The 27,951-nt window shown below is 38.7% G+C and overlaps 1 protein-coding gene across 1 annotated transcript; it reads right to left on the bottom strand.

The window, feature by feature from the left end:
* Positions 1–363: 363 nt before the first annotated feature.
* LOC127633375 (pleckstrin homology domain-containing family M member 1-like) lies at positions 364–27,462 on the bottom strand. The gene is made up of 12 exons (XM_052112415.1): positions 27,255–27,462; positions 26,167–26,255; positions 21,421–21,665; positions 16,829–17,455; positions 12,774–13,254; positions 11,931–12,099; positions 8,858–9,790; positions 7,453–7,598; positions 6,007–6,200; positions 5,866–5,929; positions 5,098–5,255; positions 364–1,641 (listed from the first exon to the last, which is right to left on the bottom strand). Exons 2-12 carry the CDS (start codon positions 26,218–26,220, stop codon positions 1,533–1,535), a joined length of 3,180 nt encoding a protein of 1,059 aa, XP_051968375.1. The 5' UTR covers positions 26,221–26,255; positions 27,255–27,462; the 3' UTR covers positions 364–1,532.
* Positions 27,463–27,951: the final 489 nt, after the last annotated feature.

Genomic DNA, 27,951 nt, shown 5'->3' with positions numbered 1-27,951 from the left:
ATGAGGCTAAAATAATTTACTCTGAAAGTTAATGTAATAATATTATTAAAATTAATAATTTTATTATTAAAGGAAAAAGTATAAAATTCTGTGTAGCAAAGTTACTACATCTACCAGAGGAACCCTTCACTATTTATATTGCATGTGCTTTTGTCATTGTTGAGTACTAATATTATGTAAGACTGTAAAGAGGGAATCCTTACACACCCTGCCTGCTAAACCTTTGCTTAGGTGACACTGCCCCTAGTGGCAAAACATTAAACATGACACATTGTATGCAGTCATTGAGGCTTTCCCAGAAAAATATTGTGGTATTCATTAAATCAGGAAACAAGTTTATAAACGATTTTATATTTATCTTTTGTATCATCCACAGAGATGAATGTTAGCAATGAAGTTGCTTCACAAATAATTCACATTTCCTTGTAATAATACAGTAATTACATTTTTTGCACAACCCATTTTAGTGATAACAAATACTTCAATGAAACTTGACAATAAAGGCACAGAGTATGAAAAAAGAAAAACTTTCTAAAGTATGTTGTAAGTATCTTCATTTCATATAGATTTCATTTTCACTCTTATTAATGAATACAATTCTTGCATCTACATGAATAGGCTTATTAATATATGCATACAATTTATTTTAAACCTTTAATCCTTTATATAAAACTTGGCAAGCCATGAAAAAACAGTACTACATAAACAATCATTATAAGATCCTTGGCATTCAGTTGCCTAATGAATTTCATATATATGACTTCCTTGGCCTGACAGAATGAATAATGACTAAGCAAAAAAAGAGAACAGAGAAGATATAATAAAGAACTGCAGAACCCCAGATGGACAGAAAATGAATTAACTATTGAATATTGATGTGCATAAAGTCCATAGGGAGAACAAAAATAGCAGTTTTTCTACAGTACAATTATTTGTATGGCACAGATTGATCGCTGACATTTTATATTTTAATGTACTGTACATGTTCCAGGTGTGTTAAGGTGCATAAATATGTACATATGCTTGTAAATAAGGCACTTACGGTTTCTGAGATTCAGACGAGTCTTGTAAAATGCTTAATGTGAAATCCTACAAAGATGGTCGGAATTACCTTACTTACGAATTTCCGAGTTCACGTTTTTGTTGTCAGCTATAACTTGTTTTGACAAAAATATGTAGTTACTGTATTTAGCCTTTGCAAGGCAGTATAGAGAAAAGGATTGTAGTGATTATGTATTTTCCAATGAACAACAACAAAAGGCGCACATGGATCCAATATGGCGTTACGAGTACTCCCATAGAAACTAACATTTTTGGAGTCTGACGAAAGAATCTCAGATGCAGTTATGGTCATTCTTACGAGATGAGAACGCAGAATTAGATCACCAATACAACGATAATCTAGTACCTGATTCTATTTACCTGTGCTCAAACTAACCCTAGAGTTTAAGTACTGTAGATACAGCAACTACAGAAACATATGCAACATGAACGTTTCCGTTGTTGCTAGTTTCCTTTGAAACATGAACATTTCAGTCCTCCAAGTCTCTATCCAAGTATTTCTGTATTCTCACACAGCGTGGACAGACCGGACACTGAGCTTTACAGGAGGCGTGAAACACCGTCTTGCACACATTACACCTGAGAGAGAAAAATAACAGAGAAATAGAAAATGCTAAATCACACAATCAAGCTCAGGACATTGCTCAGTTTCACAACTTTCCACACTCATCACAATTTAAGTCCCATTTGCATGGCAACAGCTACATGTGACTGAATTTCCCACCAGTTCTAGATTCACATGACTCCCCGTAGTCTAGAGAGGAAACTGCCAGCACAGCAATGAGCAAAAGTCTGAAATTGAAAGGGGATGTGGGGATTTGATTTCATAGGATGACTACAGTATTGGAGAGTAACTTACAAATAGTAGTAGTGACACTGCTAACATAAAATTAGATGGTAAATGGGGGCCTGTGTAGCTCAGCGAGTATTGACGCTCACTACCAGCCCTGGAGTCACAAGTTCAAATCCAGGGCGTCTAGCCAGGTCCCCTAAGCAACCAAATTGACCCGATTGCTAGGGAGGGTAGAGTCACATGGGGTAACCTCCTCGCGGTCATGATTAGGGGTTCTCGCTCTCAATGGGGCACATGGTAAGTTGTGTGTGGATCGCGGAGAGTAGCATGAGCCTCCACATGCTGAGAGACTCCGCGGTGTCATGCATAACGAGCCATGTGATAAGATGCTCTGATTGACTGTCTCAGAAGTGGACAACACTTTTTTTTTCTAACTGAATTCGTCTTTACACTACAAAGGTGGCACAGAAGCTACATCTGGCACGTATACAAGAAAAACAAAGTGATTAATTCTGCTCAGAGCAGGCATTAATGCATTTACACTGCCATAACAACTGCATATATAATGTTATGAGATTCACATTTTATATATACATTTTGAAAATAGAAATATGAAATATATGAATATATGAAATTATACTGAAACTATAATTTTGAAATGCATGCTTTATCATGACAACAACAAAGTTAAGGCTGCTCTGATGATGTATTTAATTTACACAGAACCAGAGCAGCATCAGAACGTCCTTTGATACTAGAGGCTGAGGTGGGTCAGCAGGCATCATTTAGTCTAGCTTTTATGTGGCATTGCGTCTTTACTCAAAATATCGAGCAGGCACGAACCAGTCTTAACTCGGTTATGTAATGACACCTTCAGTTGTATAAATTAGGATGCATTTTATTTTTTAGTCTCATAAATTTAATGCGGTCACTCTAATTACCGGGTTTGTGCCAAAATAAATTGTTATAAGTAGAGCTGTCAATCAATTATAATTTGTAATGCATTCTTTTTTTTCACAAATTAGATTAGAATTAATCAATCTTTCTGAAATAAATGTATTATAAGGGATTTGCATCAGATGGACGCTTGTGGAGTGCATCACTTTTGTTATGTAAACACCGCATTTTTAGGTGGCTGTGTAAGTTTGAAACTTAGAAAAACACATCTGCCATAATGTGATGTCATAAGTTTTTTTTTAATGTGCTGTCATAAGTGTCAAGCAAGCCTGAGTGCAAATTGTTCTCTCTACAGATGTGCAGTGATTATACAGCTGGAGTTTCACTTACTGCCCCCTGCTGAAAACAGGTGCTACTTCAAGCTTGAATTGCTCCGATAGTAGGAATATTACATATTACAGTCTGGGGACATGACTAATCACATTGTGATTTTTTTTTTAAGCATTGTTTTTAAATAATCAAACGCACTGTCTGAATTAACTGAATTAACATGTTCAACTGACAGCCCTAGTTATAAGCTCTGATTAAAGGGACAGTTCACCATCATTTACTTACTCTAATGCCATCCCAGATGTGTATGACTTTATTTCTTCAGCAAAACACAAACAAAGATTTTTTTTTAAGAGTATTTCAGCTCTGTAGGTCCATAAAATGTAAGCGAATGGGTGCCACATTTTTTAAGCCCCAAAAAGCACAAAGACAGCATAAAAGTAATAAATACGACTCCACTGGATTGATTAATTATCTTCTGAAGCGAAACACTAGGTGTGTGTGTGTGTAAGAAAGAGGGTGGAGTTTCAACTGCCTCTCGCGTGACTTAAGCGTGTAAGCCTCCTCTGCATAGATATTCATACGTGGATATCTTATTAGCAACTGTTCCTATGGACCGGGATACTGTTTCCACACAAAACATTTTATGCAGTGGTCTGAGCAAGGAGCTCGGTCTGAGGCATTTCCTCCATTCACTTGTATTCAACCAGCTCTCCTTGTTGACTGTTCCACTGCGCCACAGATGACGTATTCAAATCAGCCGAATCATGCATCCATGTATGAATATCTATGCTCCTCTGTTGTAAACAACATTGCGCTTCTGTATTTTTCCTTATTTCACACGGTCACGGCTCCGGTAAGTTTGCCGGTTTGTTTTGTAGGCTTTGTTATTCTCTCTCCCTCAAGTCTCACAGGCGTCCGGCACGCATGATCGATGTTTCCATGGGAACATTTATTGCTCATGGGGGGAACGCTGATCATGCCACTGATTAGCGTGCCGAGCAACACCTGTTCTCCTCTAATTCACTCCCTTCTTAAGCCCTTCGTGCTCACAGTATCTTTGCTAGATTGTTCTTTGGTGTGAAGTAGCTAACCTCACACTCTCTGCCTAGTTGGTCCTGTCTCGTGTACCTGTTGGTTACCCGTGTGTCGGGTGTCTGGTTGCCTTCCAGTACGCTGCATGACAGCTGGGTTTCCATGGAGGATACCTCGTCTTTGCCCACGTGTCTTGAGCTAGATCGCCCTAACCTGCTGGGCATCTTTTGTACCTCACTAAACTTCAACAGAGGATTCCAGAAATCTATTCCTGACTTCCACAAAGCAAACACTCTTCACGGATTGTCCTTGGCACGGCCACAGCGCACACTTCTCAGTCATCACTCCCCGCTGCTGCAGCCGGTGCCGGGATCCTCAGCATCCACAGTGACTGCTCACATTTATTGTAAATAAATCCTTTGAACTGTTCCTCTGCTTCTGGGTATGTTTGTCTCGCTATAGCTCATTACACAAGCGTCAGTTCTCACGTGAACTTGCTAATGCGCTAGGCTGCGTGACCTCGACCCTCGTACATTTTTGGTAAAAAAAGTTGAAATATTCAGAAGACATTAATTAATCCACTGGAGTCGTATGGATTACTTTTATGATGGAAATATGTGCTTTTTGAACCTTCGAATTTCTGGTCACCATTCACTTGCATTGTATGGACCTACAGAGCAGAAATATTCTTCTAAAAATCTTCATTTGTGTTCTGCAGAAGAAAGAAAGTCATACACATCTGGGATGACATAAGGGTGAGTAAATGATTAGAGAATTTTCATTTTTGGGTGAATTTTGACTAAGTTAATAATTTCTACCAAAGGAGAGTTATATATTTAAAGATACAGCCCCCTCAAATAGCCAACATGCACGTAGCTACCTTTTGCTAGTAATAAATTCAAAAGAGTAGCTTGCTGAGCAGTATCAAAGAAGCTTCCCAAACATTGGATGTCTAAATAATTTGTAGTATACAACAGTACCTGGAGGTGCTCTCAAGCTGAAAAGGGAAGATGATGTTGTCTGTATTGCAGATCTGACAAATAAAACCCCTCTGGGTGCAAAGGTCACAGTTGTGCACGTGTTTGGAGCCAAACTGAATCAGAGACTGCAGGTAAGCTTCATAATGGCTGTCTGCTATCTGTGTGTCACAGAGAGAATGAGGAACACAGAGATTATTTTGACATGTAGTTGTTCAGTCTTATAATAATGTGAACTAGATTTTTACAATTTCTGAAGAAAAGGTAAGAGGTGCTTGTCTGTGCAGAATTCACTGCCATGAAGCTAGGGTTTTTTGTGGTTACCAGGGCGAAGCTATGTTTGGATGCTCAAGTATTCTGAGCATTTTTTTTGTGCGTAACTGCTGCCATGTTCAAGGTAGTTGCTTACTGCTCAAAGTTAAAAGATTAACTAGATTTGGCTCAGAACTCTCCGTCAGTCCACCTGTTTTAATATCCACCAGGTGAAAATCATAAGTCTGATTGCCATAGCACAAATGGTTTGGGATGAGTTACACACTGAATCTTTCGCCCACTTTCACAATCCAATGAATTTGCGATGGATAAAATCATGTACTGCCCTACATTTGTCATGTTGAATATCCCATTTCACTCAGAAATACATTAGAATAAGGAAGTAAAATGGGTTGTGAATTAAGTTTCACATTGATTTTAAAAAGTATGAGCAATAGTAATAGTGATCATTGCCTCAGCAAACACCACTAAATATAAAACAAAATTAGAGAAAGATACCTGTTGCAAGTCCAATACACTGTATACATCACTTCTCTCCAATAAGTAACACCTCTGTTGAAGTCTGGAAAAAAAAGGCTACTTATTACATCTATTAAATTTGAAAACTTGACAAACACTTGCTTTCAAGATCACACACACCTTAGCTGGATTTGCTTACAGATCCCACTGCGGCACATGAGGAGGTAGTCGCCAAGGAACTGGAGTCCCTGTCTGAGGCTCTGTACAGTAGACATGATGTCAGCATGATCGAACAGGTCAGGATTTAGAGCATCAAGGTTCAGGAGAGGCTCGTGCTCAATTTGAGCCAGCAACTTCATGGCGTGTCTTGAGATCTGGACACACACACACAAACACACACAGTTGAAGAACATAAACATTGTAACAGATACACAATCTGCACAGCATATCACCAGAGAAGTGCAGCCTAATATCCACACAAACATAAAACATGGAACATAAACCAAAAAATAAAAATAATGACAACTCAGAAATACTTTACTTCCTTTTTACTAATGTTAGGGAAGAATCTCTACTAATTATTAATATATATATATATATATCATTTGAGGTCAGTGCTTTGAGATGGCCACTCCAATACCTTGACTTTGTTATCCTTAAGCTATTTTGTCACAACTTTGGAGGTATGCTTGGGGTCATTGTCCATTTGGAAGACACATTTGCAACCAAGCTTTAACTTCCTGGCTGATGTCTAGATCTTGATATCCACATAATTGTCCTTCCTCATGTTGCCATCTATTTTGTGATGTGCACCAGTCCCTCCTGCAGCGAAGCACCCCCACAACATGATGCTGCCACCCCCATGCTTCACAGTTGGGATGGTGTTCTTCGGCTTGCAAGCCTCACTCTTTTTCCTCCAAATATAACAATGGACATTAGGGCCAAACAGTTACATTTTTGTTTCATTAGACCAGAGGACATTTCTCCAAAAAGTAAGATCTTTGTCCCCATGTACACTTGCAAACTGTAGTCTGGCTTTTTATTTTTGGAGCAGTGGATTCTTCCTAGTTGAGCAGCCTTTCAGGTTATTTAGGATTTGTTTTACTGTGGATATAGATGCTTGTCTACCTGTTTCCTCCAGCATCATCACAAGGCACTTTGCTGTTGTTCTGGGATTGATTTGCAAATAAAATATAACACAGTTTTGATTTATTTTGGAATTTGTTTAGTCACAACATAATTCCCATAGTTCCATTTACATTATTCCATTGTTTTGATAACTTTACTATTATTCAAAAACAGAATTATTGAAATATTGGAAGAAAAAAATAAATCTAATAAAAAATGTGTAAGGGTTCCCAAATTTGACAGGTAGTGTGTGTGTGTGTGTGTAATATATATATATATTACATTGTCGTGGTGTATTTCCCACCTGCCCTCCTGTAGCGTCCCTAGGTGTCCTACAGAAAGCTTTGGGCTCTCGACACAGAGTGGCACTGGTACTGTGACAGTTGTTACTTTTTATATATATATATATGTCTACAAATAGTTTTAATACATCGATTCATGTTGACTTTGAAAGCAAAAGGTCAATAAATTAAATACAAACATGTTATAAGTGCTCACCTCACGTGATGTTAGGTCCCAGTTGTGAACCACGCGAGAGGGGATGATGCTTGTGTCTCCTTGGTGACAGGTCTCACAGTAGTACTGACCTGAGAACTCACACAGTTTAGCTCGCCCCAGAGACAAACCGATCTGCCTAGAGCAACCTGGAAACACATTTACAGTGGCTTTTACAGTGTGTCACAATGCACAAGTGCATAAAAAAAGGGTGTACATCCCTTTCCCAAACTCACATATAAATCATGATTAAGGATGCGAGGTCATAATCTGACTTGGTGCAAGCTGCATGGCGATCATCCATGTTCCGTGACTGCTATCGGACCTTGACTAACTTATAACACGTGAGGAAGGGCAGCCGGTGGACTTTCTGGTGCCCCCTAGGGAGTCGGTACCCTACACAGACTGCATACGATGCGTATAGGGAGCGGTGGCCCTGGGTGTAAACATCAAGTAACTAAGGGATAATCTACAGTCAGTCAGTCATTATCATTATCCCAAAATATTTATCCCACCCTGGACAGGTGGTCTTGTTTCACCCTGAAGGGATATATTTTGCGACAATGACCGGCCGCTTAAATACACATGATATAATGATTTGAGTTGAATTTGCGTTTATATGTGAGAAGAAAGACCACACAGTCTCCAGAAACAGCTGAATTCAACCTCCGGTTTGCCTCGTAGTTCTGTTAGGTGTTCATATTTCGCAATTTATTATGTGACTACTTGACATGAAAAATCGATATGAGTTTAAATTATTTTATTTGCTTGTTAAGATCGCAGAGTGATACTAGAAGTTGGAAAGATTACTCTCAATACACAGAGAAATCACTATTATTATTCAGAAATATCAAACCACTGGGTGGCACCACTGACCAATCAGAATCGAATATTCCAGAGAGCTATGTAATAAAATATTTTAACATCATAACTAGGGCTGAACGATTTATCGAAATAAAATTTAAACTGCAACATGACCTGGTGAAATTACTGGCTGCTATTATTGCATATTATTCTATTGAATGCAATGCAAATCTACACAACTTCTGCTTCCAATCACTTAACATTCGTGGTGAGTGGTGTGGATCTGACCCTCCACTATAAGCCCCTTAAAACTGACAACCAAGCTTTCCTACCGGCATCTGTTCTGCCGTAAACACGGAGAATGATTTAATTCTACTGAGTAATTTACCTTAGGAATTATTAAAAAAAAACACCTTTGGCAACCGTACATTTATATCTGGTATGTAGTCGCCATATAGTTGGATACAGAATCAAAGCAAACTGTTTGTTCATCTAAAAGAAGAGAAGCCTAATTTTTTGTTTGGATTAAAGTAAACAATGCCATGCCAAGTATAACATTTATAAAATATTAACATTAAATAATCTGGACAAAAATCTCTTGTACCTGCACATTTGTAATGTTGTGCATCTAATCCTCTCTCTATGGGCACAATGGACAAGTGAGATAGCAGTGTCCCGTCTCCCTTCAGTCTGTGCTGGACCAGCTTGTGAACATTCCCCCCTTGCCCACCACTGGGCGATGAGGTGCCCTCAACCATCCCGTCATCCTCAGACTCCAGATACGAGTCAAGAGCTCCTCTGATGAGGCTTCTCCATCCTTGCGCTTCCTCGCCACTCTCTGCTCTCAAAGTCAGTGTCTCCCGTGCAGTCAGAACCTTGAAGAAAGCAGGGCTTCCAAGAGAAACATCTGGAACCACATCCCTGATGGCCCCTATGGGGTGTAAGAAGAGGGGCGTCTTGGAGTCTTCTTGGACCCGGTAACCCTTGAGAGTTTCCAGGGAGAGCGAGAGCACCAGAGACCTCCAACCTTTCTCCTCCATGTTCTGATAGACCACCGCCTCCTTGATGGCATCCGGTTCTGGGTCTGTATGACGGGTCCAGGCTAACTGAGGAGAATCAGGCAGTTCTATGATGGTGTGCTGGGGGCTTGAGTGTGACGATACCGGCGATGGGACTTCTTGGTCATTGGGTGATTGCAGCACCTCCCACTGCTCCTCTTTCAACATGGGTCGCAGTTTGCTGATGGCCTCCACGATGCGGTCAACCCAGTCTTCGGCCTCTCCGCGAGACGGTGCCCGCAGATAGAGTCTCTTGCCTTGGAAGGAGAGCCGGAAACGTCCCTCAGTACTTGAGGACAGGTGGACGTCCTCGCAGCGCAGCAGGGACAGGTTTTCGTAGCAGATGCGCTCCTCTGCATCGATATAAAGCCGCAACTCAAAGGGAGAGAGCTCACAGTAGTAATCCCACCACATGGCCATTGCACTACGGCGCTCCAGCTGACCAAGTTTCAGCAGACCCCTGAATGGGTTAGGCAAGCCTGAGAGAAAGACCGAGAGAGACAAAGTTACATGCATATCAATCTCACTGCGATCAATGATATAACATGGATAATTCCAAAATGGATAGATTCAATTCTGATTTACTTGTCAGGTTTGATTTGAAGCCATAGTCCTGATAAATGCACATTCTTTATTAAAGTTGTTATATTGCTTAGCAACTGCAAACAGCCTATAGATTTATGGGGTGGTCACACTACACTTTGCGCTCCACTTACTCCCATTTAAATACATTCAAATGCAGGAGGCAAGAAACACAAGGTCATGCAAAGAAATTTCATACAACCCTGCATACCAAAGAACAAGACATTTATTTATTTAACCACTGGAGTCTTATGGATTACTTTAATGCTGACTGATTTTGGCACCCATTCACTTGCATTGTATGGACCAAAACTATTTTTAAGTTCAGCAGACGAAGGAAAATCATAGACATCTGAGATGGCATGAGGGCGAGTAAATGATGAGAAAATCTAAATTTTTGGGTGAACTTTCCCTTTAACAGGGTCCAACTTGACCAAAGAGGACACAGATCACCCTAATGGTGACATTTCACAAAACAACTATTTGCAACAAAACGACACACACAATACTAGAAAAGAGCTAAAACCTCACATATAAATTCCTAATAACAACTATTTAAATGCCCCCACATATTCCCTTTGACAAAGGAAGCATAATTAAATCATTCAATCACAAGGCATTGTGGGCATTCTCCATATCCTCAATGTTGTACTCAATTGTTTGAGTTATTAACACTTAAAATCTTAAGTAATTATTTTTGGATAAATAAGTGCACGAAACATATTTGTTTGAGTTATGAGCCCAAAACTTGACATTTGAGGAATGTAGTGCTGGGTGATAAAGTGAAATTGTCGCAATAAAAAAATCCAAGATATTGATAAGCTTTTGAGTAATATTCTATATTTTGCCCATGTTCTACATCTAGACATTCAGGTGCATGTTGATTAAAATACTGTAATTTGGCTTTCTAAGACTGCATGAAGTTGCTAGCGTTAGCCTCCTTGCTAATGATTAGACTACACACTGGTCACCATGGTCAAATGATTCCACCTTTACTGCAAGACATCATGAACCATTACACCCTCTCATTGTCTCTAGTGAGCAGTGCGACAAAACAACAGTCCTGTGTACACCAGCTGTGATCTTTCTGCGCTGTATTCTTGAATATTTTTCTCGAATACTGAACACACTTAATGTATGCCCTGACCCGCTCCGCACATGTTGCCTCTTTCCCACACATGCGAGTAGACATGAGGCGCCGCACAAGTTAACGTGGTACCAAATTGCCTTTAAACTATAAAGTTTTTTCCTTCTAAGTGTAGCTTTATTAATCAGCATGTTACAAGCGTTTAATAATAAACAAATCGATTTCTGTTCTAATTTTGTGAAAATTGTCATCATCTCTGGCATGGTTGACAAGGAAAGACAATAAAATTACTAGTTGGTAGCCTGGTTTTTCTCGCTTTAATGAAAATATAAAAACGGTCCATTCAGACTTTTCCATTTTCAACATATTTTCACAGGGGATACCCATGAACCCCCCTTCCAATATAAATCCTCATTTACAAGGGCTTCTATGGCCCCTTACTTGGGTATTTGAATGCAAAGAAATCTAATAAATATATCATTTGAAATGAAAAAATATTCAAACAAATACTGGACTGCTGTCATTATGCTTCAAAATGAACAGATGGATCTTGTAGCATTCATATCCAACTGCACTCGATTGATAAACTTTATAAAATATTGTCATATTTTGGTAGAAGATCCCTCAGACCGGCTGCTTTGGCCGTCTCTGGGCTCACAATGCAGTTTGGTAGAGACTATTTTGACAGTTTAGGATTAAATATTTTTTCTTTTCTTCTGCCTACATGGATATTCAAAAAAATTTGCAATATGCAAATATGAATTTATATTGTGATAAATATCGATATCGAACAATATGAAAAAGAATATTGAGATAATATTTTTGGCCATATCGCCCAGCCGTATGTTTAAAAAAGACAACTTGATTTTTCAAGTAATAACAACGTTGGGATTTACGGTGCAATTTTTACAGGCCATACATCTCATTTATGATACATTTTTAAAAGTTACCGTTCTGTCTCCGGTGCACTACACTAGGTGGTGACTGGAGACGGTCTGGTTCAGGGGTGGGCGTCACCTGCCCAATAATTTGTGCAATATCAATGACAGCATGTTCTTCATATCTGCCCGTTTCTTCAGGTTTGTGGAAGTCCTCCTCCGATATCCAAGATGTGCATTTCTGAGAGGCACAAAAAGGCATGTTAAAGTAGATTAAAGGATTGTTTAAGATTGTGATGTATATTTATATATACACCACCAGTCAAAAGTTGAAAACACTTGACATAATTGATGTTTCTCAGGATCTTCGTAGACAAATATTAATTGTGCCAACTTGTTCATTTCTACAATTTCTACAAAACTAAATTCTATTTAAAAGAATGTTGGTTTGATTGTTGTTTTTAATGCACGAGTTAAACTGGATAATGAAGGAAAAGCAGACAAGTGTCCACCATACAAGGAAACTCCTTCAATACTGTCTAAAACGTTGGTTCAGATAATGCCCACAGTGTGCAGAGCTGTAATCTAGACAAAGGGTTGCTAGTTTGAAGAGGTTTAAATCTAAGATTAAATTAAAATAAAAAGTATTTCCAAATTTTGTGACTTTTATAAACTTATATATATATATATATATATATATATATATATATATATAATAAAAGTACCAATACAGACTGAGTGGGTCTGTCAAAACTTTTAAACATCTAGTGCAAATTACCGTTGAGCACACAGTAAGCATTTACATTTCATTTCAATGGAACAACCAAATAAAGCTTTAAAATGCTTGATATGATGAAATCTACTCATAAAGTAAGAAATCAAAGTCTGAGAATATGAATCCATTCAAACACTCACACAGGAGGAATACAAGGAGTCAGAGGATGTTTTCCTGCTCACAGTACCCGTGGAATGGTTGAGCACAGCAGGAGAGGTCTCTGGAGTAAGACTGTCAGGGTCTTTAATGTCAAAGGTCTTCTCACCCATCTTGGTGAGAGTAGAAACTTCTGGGAAACCAAAAGAGGAGTGTCTGCTCTCTGTCTTCTTCTCACGTTCGTAAGTCTCAATGACTGTGTGTCTAACTTTCCGTCTTGTAGTTTCAACTAGAGTGTCAGATACTTCTGACGTTTTTGCATCTGTCTCCTGTATTGTTTCTGTGGATATCTTTTCTGAGCAAGGTTCAGAAGCCACTGTGAAGGGTGTGTCTGATTGGTGCATTGGTGGGGGGCCATCAGGCATGCGTACATCGCCATCTGTGATGTTGTGTGTGGCAGAGGCACTCGGTATGAACTCATCAAAGTCTTCCTTTATCAAGTACTGACTACAGGAGCTGCTATCCCTGAGAGAAAAAAAACAACCAAACATATGTTTTTTATTAAATCAATAATACCTTCAAAAGTGCATGTGAAATCTTAGAATTAGATTTCAAATCAAAGCCTCATCCTACCTAAAAGCGATGCGACAAGTTTCAAACATGAAGTAACTATAGGGCTGTCACTATTTATTATTTTCGTAATTAAAGGGATAGTTCACCCAAAAATGAAAATTCTCTCATCATTTAATCACCCTCATGCCATCCCAGATGTGTATGAATTTCTTTCTCCAGCAGAACACAGATCAGTGAGAAACAGATAAAAATGTAAGTCCTTTTTATACTCTGAATCTCCACTTTCACTTTCAAGTGAAAGTGATTGTGGAGATTTAGAGTAAAAAAAGGTCTTAAATATTGTTGTTTCTCACCTACACCTATCATACAGCTTCTGAAAATATGGATTTAAACACTGGAATCTTATGGATTACTTTTATGTTTAACTATCTCGAAGTAATCCGATGATTATTTTGTCAATTCATTTAAATTTAGTAATTGTGAAAGCCCCAAATTACAGCAAAAGCCCTCACTGACAGCAAAATGAGACAAAAATCACAGCCAATTTAAATGTTTAACGTACAATTAAGTGAACCAAGATTATAGGCCAATCAGATGTCACCGTGGGTGTGGCTACCAAGCATGACGGGACAAAATTAGCGAAAATATCTGGTCCGTATGGAAGCCCAAGAGTGCCACTTACAAAAGAATGAAGGTATGAATTATCAGTCTATTAATTTGAAAATAAAAATGTGAATACATTTATAAATGGACAAATAAATATACATTTAAATGTGTTTATTTAATTAATTTTTTAAAATGTACTTACATTTTGCAATAAAACAGCACATGAATAAGTCATTATTAAATGCAACTTTTAAATGGCATTTTAAAAAGCATATGGCAATTGCTTTTCTTTACTGCTTGAATTTTTATTTTCTTTTACAATTTGTCAGTCCATACCAACTGAAGCCCAGGAGTGCCAATTAAAAACAAATGAAGGAATAAATTATCAATCGGTTAATTTGAAAATAATAACTTCAATTTATAAATGGACAAATTAAAAGACACATTTAAATGTGTTTATTTTATTCATGTTTAAAATGTCATTATATTTAACAATAAAATGAGTACATTAATTAGTCTATATACACTTTATAATGCACTTTAAAAGCACCTTTTAATTTGCAGTTTAAAAAGGTATTTGGCAGTTGCTTTTTCTCATCTAATTGCCAATGGCTTTTGTTTTACACACCCCCTCTCTGACGTGCCACTTTAAGAGGATGTCATTGGTCGACGGTACAAGCAGTTTACATGATATTATTGGATATCTGCATAAGAAACGGATGCAAAACATATCAGAAGTTAATGGTGGCTCGTTCACTGTTGTTGTGAAATGCTACCTGAGCATGCACAGGGATATGTGTCCAGATCGGAGCTGGTAATCGTGATGCTGTGAACAGAACCATCCTCCTGACCCGCGCCCCGAACTGAAACACGCGACGGAGGTGAGCAAGGGCAACGGAGTCGCTGGAGAAAGCTTATGGTCTTTCCAGAACTTATTCTGAAGAATAAGTATCACAAGTACCGATCACGATTACCAGCTCTGATCCGGACACATATCACTGTGCATGCTCAGGAAGGGCCACGTTAAGCATTTCACAACAACAGTGAACGAGCCACCATTAACTTCTGATATGTTTCGTATCTGTTTCTCATGTGTACATCCAATAATATTATGTAAATTGCTCGTACTGTCGTCCAATAACAGGACGTCTTACATTCTCTTCAAGTGGGAGAGGGGGTGTGTCTTATAACGGAGTCGCAAGTTCATTGGTTGCTCCCATAAGTCAACAGTCCAATTGCATTTTTTAACTCGATTCTCAAATTGTTGAAGTAAAAGCAAAACGAAAAAGAAAAGTAATTGGCAAATACCTTTTTAAAAGGTGCTTTTAAAGTGAATTTTAAAGACTCATTTATTGCTACATTTAATGACATTTTAAAGATGAAATAATAAATATGATTTATTAATGCAAAATGTTATTGTTAAACATAATGATATTTTTAAACATGAATTAAACACATTTAAATGTGTCTTTTTATTTGTCCATTTATAAAGCGACTGATTTATTCAAGATTTTCAAATTAATCGATTGATAATTTATTCCTTCATTCTTTTTTAATTGGCACTCCTGGGCTTCTGCTGGTATGGACTGACAAATGGTAAAAGAAAAGGAAAAGTCAAACAATAAAGAAAAGCAATTGGAAAATGCCTTTTAAAACGCCATTTAAAAGTTAAAACTGATTTATTAATGTGCTGTTTTATTGCTAAATAGAAGTAAATTTTAAAACATTAAATAAACACATTTAAATGTGTCTATTTATTTGTCCATTTATAAATTGGTTTATTTATTCACATTTGTATTTTCAAATTAATAGATTGATCATTTATTTCTTCATTCTTTTGTAAATGCCACTTCTTGGCTTCCATAGGTACTGTGCAACTGTTGATGGTCATTACTGGTTAGGGCAAGAACAAAACACTGATTAGCATGACAACGAAAGATGGCTCAGGATGGTCGACTAGTTGACTACTGGTCCAACAACAAACTAATTACTGAAGTCAACAAGTTTGTAAAGATTTTTAATTTTAGCAGTGGTGAAATTAGAGACGAAACTTCTCTGAGGGTTGTAGCATGCAAACATTGACTATTGGACTGTAAGCACGGTAGAAACGTCTTTGAGAAGTTATGTCTCTAAATGTATCTCCATTGAAGTAAAAACCATACAAAATGAATAAAATATTCATGTCAGACTCCAAATATTTTAGAACTGTTGGTGTATGTATACACGCAGACAGACATCTTTGCCAGTAGCATCGGGTCTTGCTTTTTTTTTTTTTTTCACATCTTACTGCATCAGTGTTGTGTTTAAGACCTGTCCAAGTAAAAAAAACATCATGACCTCATCCCTCATTTATTAAAAAAAAAATAATAATAAAAATAGCAAAAATCCCAGTTACAGTAAGGAACTTACAATGGAAGTGAATGGGGCCAGTTCTCAAATGTTAAAATTCACACCATTTCAAAAGTATAGCCACAAGACATAAACTTTATAAATGTTGATATGCTTTTAGTGTGATAAAGCCATGGATTTACTTGTTACAGCATTTTACAGGTTTTACATAAGGTTGTTAAGCAATTTTATGACAGCAAACATGACATCTAAACATGTATGTTGTTATCCTACCCAATATATATGTATGTGTGTGTGTGTGTGTGTGTGTGTGTGTGTGTGTCTTGATGCCATACTTTTAAAATGGTGTGAATTTTATTGTTTATGGACTGACCCCACACATTTCTATTGTATGTGCCTTAATGCAACAAGTCCAAATAATTTTTTGTGGTAATCCACATAATGTCACAAATGCTGTTGACTGATCTTAACCTGCGATATATACCATTTTTAAAATATGCAGTGTTGCGCATCCCTAAAACAGCAAGATTCATCACTTGATGCTTTAGTGCACAGCACAAAATCTACTCACTCCGTAAATGTGTTCTTCTGTTGTGGATTGCGGCTGATGTCGACATCACAGCTCCATCGTTCTTTCTCTGGACTCCTGAGGTCCTGACCCTGCAGCAGACTATCCGAGCTCAGACTGGAGGACAGCTGTGATGAGCCTGACATATCCAGACTAAGGTTTGATGAGGTCAGATGTGTATTCGACTCACAGCCCTCCCTCCTAGGCTCCCTCTGGTTCGCATCCTGAGCCCAATCTGAGCCTCCGGACCCTCCTGATGACTGGGAGACAGTATCCCAAGACTCTTTGCGTTTAGGGCAAAGCTGTCGCTCGTCGGCAAGCGTGGGGGGGCAAAGACCCGCAAGAACCAGTGGTGTGTTGGTCCACTCATTCAGCACAGATGATTTGTAGGAGAGCTGGAAGGTCAGCGAGGCCAAACCCTGCAGGAGGGTGAGAAGAACCTCACGGTCTTCTGGGTCCATGAGAAGGGCCCAGGGCTGGTAATAGGAGCCCAAATTGGACCCTTCGCGGAGCAGTGAGGTCAGGTAACACTCCAGAAGCCCGTCGTTCAGTGCCAGGCGAACCCATGCTCTACAGCGGCCGACGTCTGAGTTTATGAAGCTTAGATGCTCAAGTTCTTGAACTACATCCCTGTATCACACAAAAGTTGCATGTGACCATTGTGCTGATGAAGTCATCTATTAATATATTGTGATTCTATTGGTTGGCAATTGAAAATCGGTTCTCATTCAGAACTAGATCCAATTATAAAGAATATCTGGAAGCATGTAATTCATGATCAGTTCAGTTCTGTTGACGACTCCGCATACTTACATTGATGTGGATGTAAAGGCGTAATAAAAAATCTGAATGCAAAAACAATTGCTTTCCAAACATTTTCAATTTTTCTTCCTCAAAAGTGGAATCATTTAAATAGTGATTGTATGGTGAAGCATTGAAATGTAGTGAAAAAAGACCTCACATTATTGTATGATGAGGTAATGGGCAATCCTCAGACCTGATGATCATGTTGTAGATTTCCATTCACATTATTTGTGTAGGTGTAAACATGAGTGTGTGCGAAAGCACTTCAGAATGTACTATTACAAAAGAAAAACATGTGTCTTTATCAACTGACTTCCTCCAGAATGTATATTCTACGTAAGCTTGCGCTCAGCACGATATTGGTGGAAAATGTAGTCAATGGAGTCAAACAACATTGAGATAAGTAAACAAGGGACCTTAAATGGAGTGAGGATCACTTGACTATTGGCCATAGACTGTGAAGCCAATTACTAAACCGCATGATTCAACTAATCCTACAGATTTGTCACAATCTCTACACACAGTTTCTTTTCCATGCCACTTCCGGTTTAAAACGGGTGACTGGTTGCTCACTCGGAAAGACTTTTGAGCACAAGGTTTTATTTTTGTTCATTTTTAGGCATGAGCCATTTTGGACCAAAGAATTTAAAGCCTGTGGACAACCTGAAAATGTTTAGGGGTTGGGTGCACATTATTAATTTCATCAGCTTCTAATTGCTACAGCCATGGTTTACAGAAAAACTCAGGCAGCTTCGTCAGGCCAAAGAAGAAGCTCACAGAAGTAGGAATAAAATCTCGTACAATCAGGCCAAAAACAGTCTGAAAAGATCACACCCATTCCTTATCAGGCTAATCAAGCCTCAGAGAGGGATAAGGGCCGACTGCGGAAGATGGTGCGGGAGAGAGAGATCGTGTACGGGCATGTCCGTCATGTGTGTTGTGTTTGTGTCTTTTTATTCGGACATCACCAGCCCGCTGACTGACCTCACTAAAAAGGGGGCTCCAGACCCGGTAAAGTGGTCGTAGCAGTGCCAACATGCGGTCACGCAGGTTAAATACGCACTTTGTGGGGGGGGGGCGCTTTTACATGCACCCAACTTCTCTCTCCCTTTCTTATTGCAGACGGATGCTTCAGACAGAGGGCTGGGGGCCGTGCTCTCGCAGGTGGTGGAGGGGGAGGTGCGCCCAGTGCTGTACATCAGCCGTAAGCTCTCCTTGAGGGAAACCAAGTACAGCACCGTGGAGAAGGAGTGTCTGGCCATCAAGTGGTGCGGTCCTCACTCTCAGATACTTCCTGCTGGGGCAGGCCTTCGCCCTCTGCTCGGATCATGCCCCACTCCAATGGCTCCACCGTATGAAGGATACTAACACCTGGATCACCCGGTGGTATCTGGCCCTCCAGCCTTTTAAGTTCAAGGTGGTCCACAGACCGGGGGCGCAGATGGCTGTTGCTGACTTCCTTTCCAGAAATGGGGGGCGGGGGTAGGCCGGCTGGATTGCTCCCCGGATGGTGGGGGTATGTGGCAGCAGGGGCATGGTCAAGCACCCGTCTGGGGAGAGAAAGCTAAATTATGTCTAACACCGGTCTCTAATTTCAGCGAGCATGGGGAGAGCGGCATATACACAGCCACAGAACCTCCAGACTGGGGAGAGAGTCAGAGATGGAGAGAGCCCTGTTGCAGAGCTAAGTTAATTTGTGAAGCTGTAGAACAAGGAGTTCACTTGTAAAGCTGTAAAGAGTTGAGTTAAATTGTGAAGCTGTAGAGTGCTGGGTTGACGGATTAAAGTGTAAAAGGATTTAGATGGGTAAGGAGGAGGCTAGAACTGGCTTGACAATATAAATAATAGTCTAATGAGAAACTTAAACAAAAGACACAAACAAACGCATGACAGACATGCCCGAAAATTATCTCTCTTCCACAGTTGGCCTTTATCCCTCTCAGAGGCTTGATTAGCCTGATAAGGGACCAGGTGTGTAGAATCACCACTCTGTGATTCACCATCTTTTCAACCCTATGTTAGCCCTTTTCCACAGACATGGTTCAGGGGGCGAGTTCCTGGGTGTGCGAATTTCTCGAACTGTTCAGTGCATTTCTACCGCAGAAAAGGCCTTTCTGGGTCCAAAAAAACTGGTACTACACCAGCACCTAAAGCTAGCAGGTCTCTACGCATGAACCGATTACATCAGGGAATGGAGGGCGGGATAATGTTTCATCACCAGGTAAAGTTTTCTAAACAACAACAACTGTAGCTACTGTCTGCAACAAAGAGTACTTCTTCACTCAATAATAACAGTAAAAACAAATGTCAGACATCAAACGCAGAAGAAACGAGCACTCTACTTGCAATATGGTGTTCCAAGGACAACTAGAAACATCACAAAGGAAAAAAAGATTATACAAGGAGAAACAGCAAGAAATGATGCATGCAGGCTTCAATCGGACAATTGGCCAAGTTATAAACAAATCGAAAAAACTTAAGCGAGCACAAATACCATAAGAAGGACCTAAGCAAAAGTGGCAGTGGAAGGAGCAATGATGTCTTGAACTCGGACACTGACCAGTCAGCTAGGGCACTGAATTCGGTTTGTCATGCTCAAGATAACCGAATAACTGGTGTTCTCTGTAGCTGATCTCAGGAAGTTATTACATTGCCAACTTTGTTCTTCTCATCTTATTTTGTGCATTCCTTTGTTCAGTAAGGGGACTACTCACTTCATTATGAAGATGGCGACTATCTGTTAATTAAGCCAGTGGGATTCTCAATCAAGATGTAAACATAATATTATAAACTATGGCAAAAATCTAAATATAACCTTCTGCTACAATGATGTAAATAACAATTCCACAGTTACAGTTTACAGAACTTACCAAGTTAAGCCACATTAAAAAGTAAAACAAATATATTGTAATTATGTTACCTGTCATCTTGAGAGTTGATGTCGTCTTTGGCAATCTTGTTTAGCAATGTAAAAACTTTGGATTGCCTTTTACTGTATGGTTAAATTTGTCCTCAAAAATAGGAATAAAAGCTGTACACAAACACTGTAACGCAGCATGTTTGTTTGTGGGCAGGTGAGGTAGTCATGTAAAACTACTGTCACATCATGGTTTGGTTCTTAAGGCAGTGGAAAAGCACAGCCAGTTTACGATAGGCTCCAGCTTGCCCTTGCCGTGAACCAGGAGAAACATTGTCATTTCGGTGGAATAGTGCTATGTGAGATACAATTTGAAAGCTTAAAAAGTAAACCTTGCAGAAACTTCAGTCACTCTAGCATTTCTGTCTTAAGAAAACAATAACTAAGTGGCTCTGTGCACAAACTGTTAAAGGTGCAACGCAGGTCTAGAATATTAATTATACAGTATGACGTTCGGCGATATGATTTGCTGAAAGTTGGATGTTGGTAGGTGAGCACCAGCCATTGTGGGATTACCGTTTAATAATTGCATGTTTGTTCAGCCCACTGCCAAAGCAACTAGTTGGCAGATGATTCTGTTTGGTCTTAAAGTCACTGTTTTTGCAGCCAGCATTTTATCGTCAAAGTGTTGAGGGGTGATGAATTTAGTCAGTCCATTAATGATTCTTTGAGATTCCCGGCATTAGGCCATAACTGTGTCCACTTTACAGAATTAACAGTGTGAACTTCCCATTGTGTCAGTTTCAAAATCTACCAACAGCTTTGTTAAAGGATAAAAAACAACTTCTGTTTTCATCTGTTATGTGCTATAATTTGCATCAGCCATTGAAAAACTCAAGTAAAACCAATCTAGACATTGTAAACTATGACCCACCTGTGGGTGACAGTCTTAAGCAGGCCCCAGAAGAAGGGCTGAGGAAGGGCTCCTCGTGACCCTCCTTTACGCACGTGACCTCCAACCATTCTGATGAACTTGCTCTTGATGCCATGGATGAAGACAGCTTCCAAAGCACAACATAGCAGGTTAGCTTCCAGGTCCTCCCTGGTGACCACTGTGTCTGTGGTGATGTATCGTTTCTGCAGGGCTTTCAAGATCCACGCTATCTTTTCCTTGATCCACTGAGGAGAACAGAGAGCTTAACATGAGGGCTCTTATACATGCATCTTCTGTTTAAACTAGTATTTTTCTTGGACAAAATATATGGCTATTCCCATCCCTTATCTCACATGAGTGTTTCTCAGAATCTGAATCAGAATTATCTTAATTGCAAAGTATGCTTACACACACACACAAGGAATTAGTCATGGTTACAGAAGCTTCCAATGCAAAGAGAATGCAACCATATATACATACATATATGTTTAAATGCACAGTATATGCATATAGTGACATAAAGAAAGATATAACAGATAAAAAAAGAGAAATATTCAATTGAGCAATAATATTGTTGAATATGTTATAAACAGATATACAGCTATGTGCAGGTAATGTATTGAAGAGGTAGGATATGGTAAAGAATATAAATGAAATATGGATATACATAGGAATGGATGAAATGAATATTGCACATGGTTGTATTGAAAAAAGGAAAGTATTTGGGGGCAGTTTTAACTGTTCATGTGGTAGTTGACCAACGAGAAAAACTGTTCCTGTGCCTGACTGTTCTGATGCGAAATGCTCTGTAGCGTTGGCCAAAGGCAACAGTTCAAAAAGGAAAAGTGCTGGTTAAATGGGGTCAAGAGTGATTTTACCAGCCCTTTGCATCATTCTGGATGTGTACACTTCTAGCAGGGTGGGTAGGGGGAGCACTAATAATCCTCTCAGCAGTCCAAACTATTCTTTTGAAGTCTTCTGATGTCTGATTTGGTAGTTGGGGTGGGGGGGCGGGGGTTGTATTGAAACTGACTGGGTCAAAAAGTAGCCTTGATGCTTTATCTCCAAATCAATGACATGTGTTTCTTACGGTGGCCGTGAAGCGCAAAACATAACAACAAATCTAAAAAAAAACATGGCAAATCCAAAGACAAAATAAAAATACATAAACACAACAGCAATTCAGTCTAGAAAAAAAGGGGTAGGTACCATAGCTTCTCACCTGATTGGAAGTGTGAATGAGTTCTAGTCCTTTCTTCAGGACTAGTTCACTGATTATATCAAAATCCATGGCAAAAGGTCACTAAATACAACTAAATAATTTGGAGTGTTTTCTCTCTCAGGAAAACAGTAACAGGAAACTTTATAACACAGAAAGTAAAAACAGCGAGCAAGAAAATTTTGTTTTAAGGACGACATTCATCTATGGTTCATCTAGCACGTAAGGGACCGTCTTTAAGTCCACAAATTGCGCTAAAACATTGGTGGCATCTAAGCGTTCATTCATCTTGCATCTTCTAACTTAAAAAACACTGCCGTTTAAATAAAAAAAAAAAAATCAAAATTACAAAAGATTCTGGTTGATGCCAATGGACAGATTTTCTAGTTATATCCAATAATATGGATACAGTGTTCAATTATTTGATAAACACCACTAAAATACAACAACATGTCATTTTTACATTACAAAGGTTGTAACAGGCCGCTAGTGGTGGAAGACAGAAAATCAAACTGCTTTGGAACAACACAAGTGTGTATAAATGCTGACAGAATTGTTCTTTTTGGGTGACCTATCCCTTTAAACCAAGGAAAGGTTCAAAAACTATTTCAAGCAAGACTGCGTCCTAAGTGGACTCAGCATTTTGCTGGCTCTTGAGGACCTTTAACAGACACGTCATCATGCTCTGCCATGTGATTGTGAGCCATACCTACAGACAGACTTGTCACCTGATGTCAGCTTATTGACTGTATATGGAACAAAGAGCTGCCAATCAAAGCTCTTTAAATTGAGTATGACTTTAAAGAGTCAAGGCATGTCAAATTATTTGTGCAAACCTTATTTGTCATGTTTTTGGGTGGTATGAATCCAAACACTGACAGAGGAATTATTCATTATGGGGGTCACTTTATCAGTCAACCTGTGTTTTTTCCTGCAGGACCATCTAAGTTCAATTTAGAGTTTGTTTGATTGGATAGCCATCCGTTCATGAAAAGACCAAGTGTAAATCCTTCAAATATGGATTTAAGACAGACATAAATCCGATCACTCAAAGCACTACCGGATATGGTTTGAGACGCATTCCAGATGAAAATCGGACAAGTGTAAACGCATCTGGCTGTTGAAGCTACATATGTAAACTTTACTCTGCCCAAACAGTGTGACATCAGCATATGGAAAATGCTAAAGATATCAGCTGTTACTGAGTATTTGCATAGGGCTCGTGTCGTGCAATAAATAATACCAAATTAATGGGATATTTCACCCAAAAATGGAAATTCTCTCTTCATTTACTCACCCTCATGCCATCCCAGATGTGTATGACTTTAGTTCTTTTAAAAAAATTTTTTTAAATGTCTTCAGAAGGGATATAATAGGTGTGGGTGAGAAACATATCAATATTTAAGTTCTTTTTTAACTGCAAATCTACACTTTCACTTTTACTTCCACATTCAGCCACCTACTGGTTAGGGCTGGTCAAAGGTGGAGATTGATAGTAAAAAAGGATTTAAATATTGATCTGTTTCTCACCCATCATATCACATCAGAAGATATGGATTAAAACACTTGAGTCATGGTCTACTTTTATGCTGTCTTTTCTTGATTTTTGGACCCTCTGAGTTCTGGTCAACATTTACTTGCATTGTATTGACCTACAGATGCTGAGATATACTTCTATAAATCTTCCTTTGTGTTCTGCTGAAGAAAGAAACGCCTACAAATCCAGGATGGCATGAGAGTGAGTAAATGATGAGAGAACATACATTTTTGGGTGAACTATCACTTTAAGAAACTGATCACGTTGTGGGAGAGACAGGACATTTTTATTTATTTATTTAATGCAGATCGCTAAAGAAACTGACAATAAACGTTGACAATAAGTGTAGCTGATGCACATGGACATATCTTACCTAAGCAAAGACTTAAAGGGGGGAAATGCACACACTCACACACTGGATAAATTCTCTTGGAATCAAATCATAAATCAAATTTGTTGCCTGGTATTATCATAATCATGGAAGTGAACTTTTATTTGCATACAGCGCAGGAATTGAAGATCAGTACCTCAATGAAACAGTTGTTCAAATAACCTCTTGATCAAATCTTGATCAAATAGCTTTAATCTTGATCAAATAGCTTTAGTCTTGATCAAATAGCTTTAGTTTCTTGATCAAATAGCTTTAGTAATAGGTTTCCAGAATGTGCTAGTCTATTTGATCAGTGAAATCTTGTCAGAATTGCAGATAAGTGTTGTTTCAATAGCAAAGGTCCTAAACAAATAAAGAGGAAATAGCCAGACAAAGAACCCTTATCTTTTGTGTAGCCACTTCTCTCACAAAGGAATACTTGTCTAGTTTCCAATCTGTGTATTTCATCATGAAAGTGTTTAATGCGGTTTCTCGTTACATTTTAAAGCTGATGTGTCACTTTTTTCGATGTTAAAAGTCTTTTGTGTATCCCAGCATAATATGCAGGGTAGAAGTAAACCATTTAGGCTGACCATTTGGTACTGGCTCTGTGGCACTGTCAAAACATTTATTTTTGTTTGAGCGGCCCGTCCGGCCCAACACAGCTGAAGAGTTTGACATTTTTGTTTGACTTGTTCCATGCGAGTCCAAAGATGAGCTCCAAGCAACTAATTTTTCATTGAATAATGTCCCTTTAAAAACCCTTTTTGTTCTTTAAAATCAATTATCGATAGACAGATAAATAAATAAATAAACATTTAATTTGAATCATGCATAGCACAGATGAGATGAAGACATTCGAGTCCTCTCTCGTTAACATGCAATCATTTACAGACGCTCTAACAGAACGGCTGGTTTTCTTAAAGAGACACTACCGGCTTTTATCACATGTTCAACAAATCAATGTAAATAATTGTTAATAGTACAAATTATGCAATTAAACAATAAACTTGCAACAAAGTATACTACATGCAACATAATATCATATTTATTGATGGAATACGTTGATTTGTTCATTTTTAAAAATCTAAAATGTGACAAATTATTAAAAACTTACAAAATGTAATTCGTCAAATTAATTTTCATTATATAACTGGTAAGAAGGTCCCCTGTATAACTAAAAAAATGTCTTTCATCGGTAGACAGAATTTTTTTCATCGGTAGGCAAAATGGACATTCTAGTAAAATATACCCATATGAATCCGTATCAAATTCAAAACAGAATCGAATGCTTGTGAATAAAATCAAGTCAGGAAGTCTTTATCAATACCCCACCCTATTGAAAACTGTGCTTATTTCTGCAGTTCCACTTGGTGATGCTAGTTGTGCAGAAAATACACACTTCAGCTTTAACAACACACAATCTAATAAACTGTTTCGGAACGAATCTAGAAACAATCTTTGAAGCCAGATAAAAAGAACAAAGCCTGCTTACCGCAAAACAAATTTCCATGAACAAGAACCTGCTCAAAGGGTTTCAAGATATGTAAGTGTACATAACTATGACCTTATAATATTCACAATCCAACTAAACTTTGAAAAGATGAGGAAGTAACATACCTGTTTAACATCTTTTGCCTCTGCGCCACTCTCAGGTGTTTGGGTGGCAAGCATGGCTCCTCTAGTTTTGATTAGTACAAATTCACACACTGCAATATAGAACAAATACATATTTATATAATAAAGAAGCTTAGTTCTTATTAAAAAAAAATAAATAAAAAATCACTATGAGAGTAAAAAAAGCATGTTAAATATGTTAGTAATCGTTGTGGCCTGGGCAGCTCAGCAAGTATTGAGGCTGACTATCACCCCTGAAGTCACGAGTTTGAATCCAGCCAGGTCTCCTAAGCAACCAAATTGGCCTGGTTGCTAGGGAGAGTAGAGTGACATGGGGTAACCTCCTCGTGGTCACCATTAGTGGTTCTCACTACCATTAGTGGTTCTCACTATATTTGTGCATGGATCGCAGATAGTAGCATGAGCCTCCACATGCTGTGAGTCTCCGAGGTGTCATACACAACGAGTCATGTGATAAGATGCACAGATTGACTGTCTCAGAAGTGGAGGCAACTGAGACTTGTTCACCGTCACCTGGATTGATGTAACTAACCACACCACCACGACAAACAAATAAACATAACACATCCTTGCCAGAAACCCCATGGTTCCTCTTTGGATAGATATGACAGCAGACATAAAACGTCAAGGACGACAAATGCATGTCGAAATGTTCAGTTTTACAACAAATAAAGTGCATTTTGTGTCCATGTGGAGAAGTCAGACGGCGTTAGTATTACAAAACTTCCTTAAATTGCACTTAGCATAAAGCATGACTGAAGACAACGCAAAGTTCGCTTGATACTATGGGTTTGTTCTCCAAATAGTGGAAATAACACGACAAGCGTTGTTTAAATGGTCATCATCATCTTATTCCAGTCAACATGCAAATATAGTCACTGAAAAACATCTAAAAGCCCTATAGCGTCAACATCCTAATATAATCTAGAAACAAACAAACATATGTACACTTCCTACTGATTTGAAATTGTCTAAACTGAGAGTTAGGGTTATAGGACAATATATAGTATAGTGTCTTGATTTTCACTATAATTATAAATACATTAAACACAATATGCTCGTGCACTCACCATGTTTGTTGTGTTTTTCTCTCGGGGCGAGCTTTTGAAATACTGACACGCAATCGTAGCTGTTTTGTTTTATCTCCTCTAACTGATCGATATAGTGATAGTCACTGTCATTCGTTGATCAAGGAAAATAAAAGCGCCACTGATGCGATCAAATCAGCTGACGAGAAAGGCATGACGGGAAGCGAGTGAGAGGTTCATCGTGTTCCTGTTGACAGACGGTTGGATTGCGCAACTCTTGCGCAGCTTTAAGTGTGAGGAAGGAGGAAGACTCCAGCGTGACAGACACACACACACACACACACACACACACACACACACACACACACACACACACACACTCACAAGGAGGGTATGGCAAGCCGTTTTAGCTTTTATTCATTCGCAAGATATGAATGGTTTTAGCTATTTAGAATGCTATTTCTTGATATCAGGAATGTAATTTGCACTAGTGGAAATGCAATCAGCAAGCAAGGATCCTCATTTCAGAAATACTTTCGAAAGTAATTTCTTATACATTTTCTGAAGATGTGAATGAAACACTGTTTCATCAAATCAATCAAATCACTTTATTGTCACACGACCATACAAGTGCAACAGTAGGTGAAAGTCTTGTGTGCAGTTCCGAGCAAAATAGCAGTCATGACAGTGACAAGACAATTGGTATATGATTGCAACCAATCAGCAGACTTGATTTTAG

This window comes from Xyrauchen texanus, chromosome 40, assembly GCF_025860055.1.
Source record: "Xyrauchen texanus isolate HMW12.3.18 chromosome 40, RBS_HiC_50CHRs, whole genome shotgun sequence".
In the NCBI taxonomy this organism is placed as follows: Eukaryota; Metazoa; Chordata; class Actinopteri; order Cypriniformes; family Catostomidae; genus Xyrauchen; species Xyrauchen texanus.
This window is presented reverse-complemented; position numbering and strand designations above follow the sequence as displayed.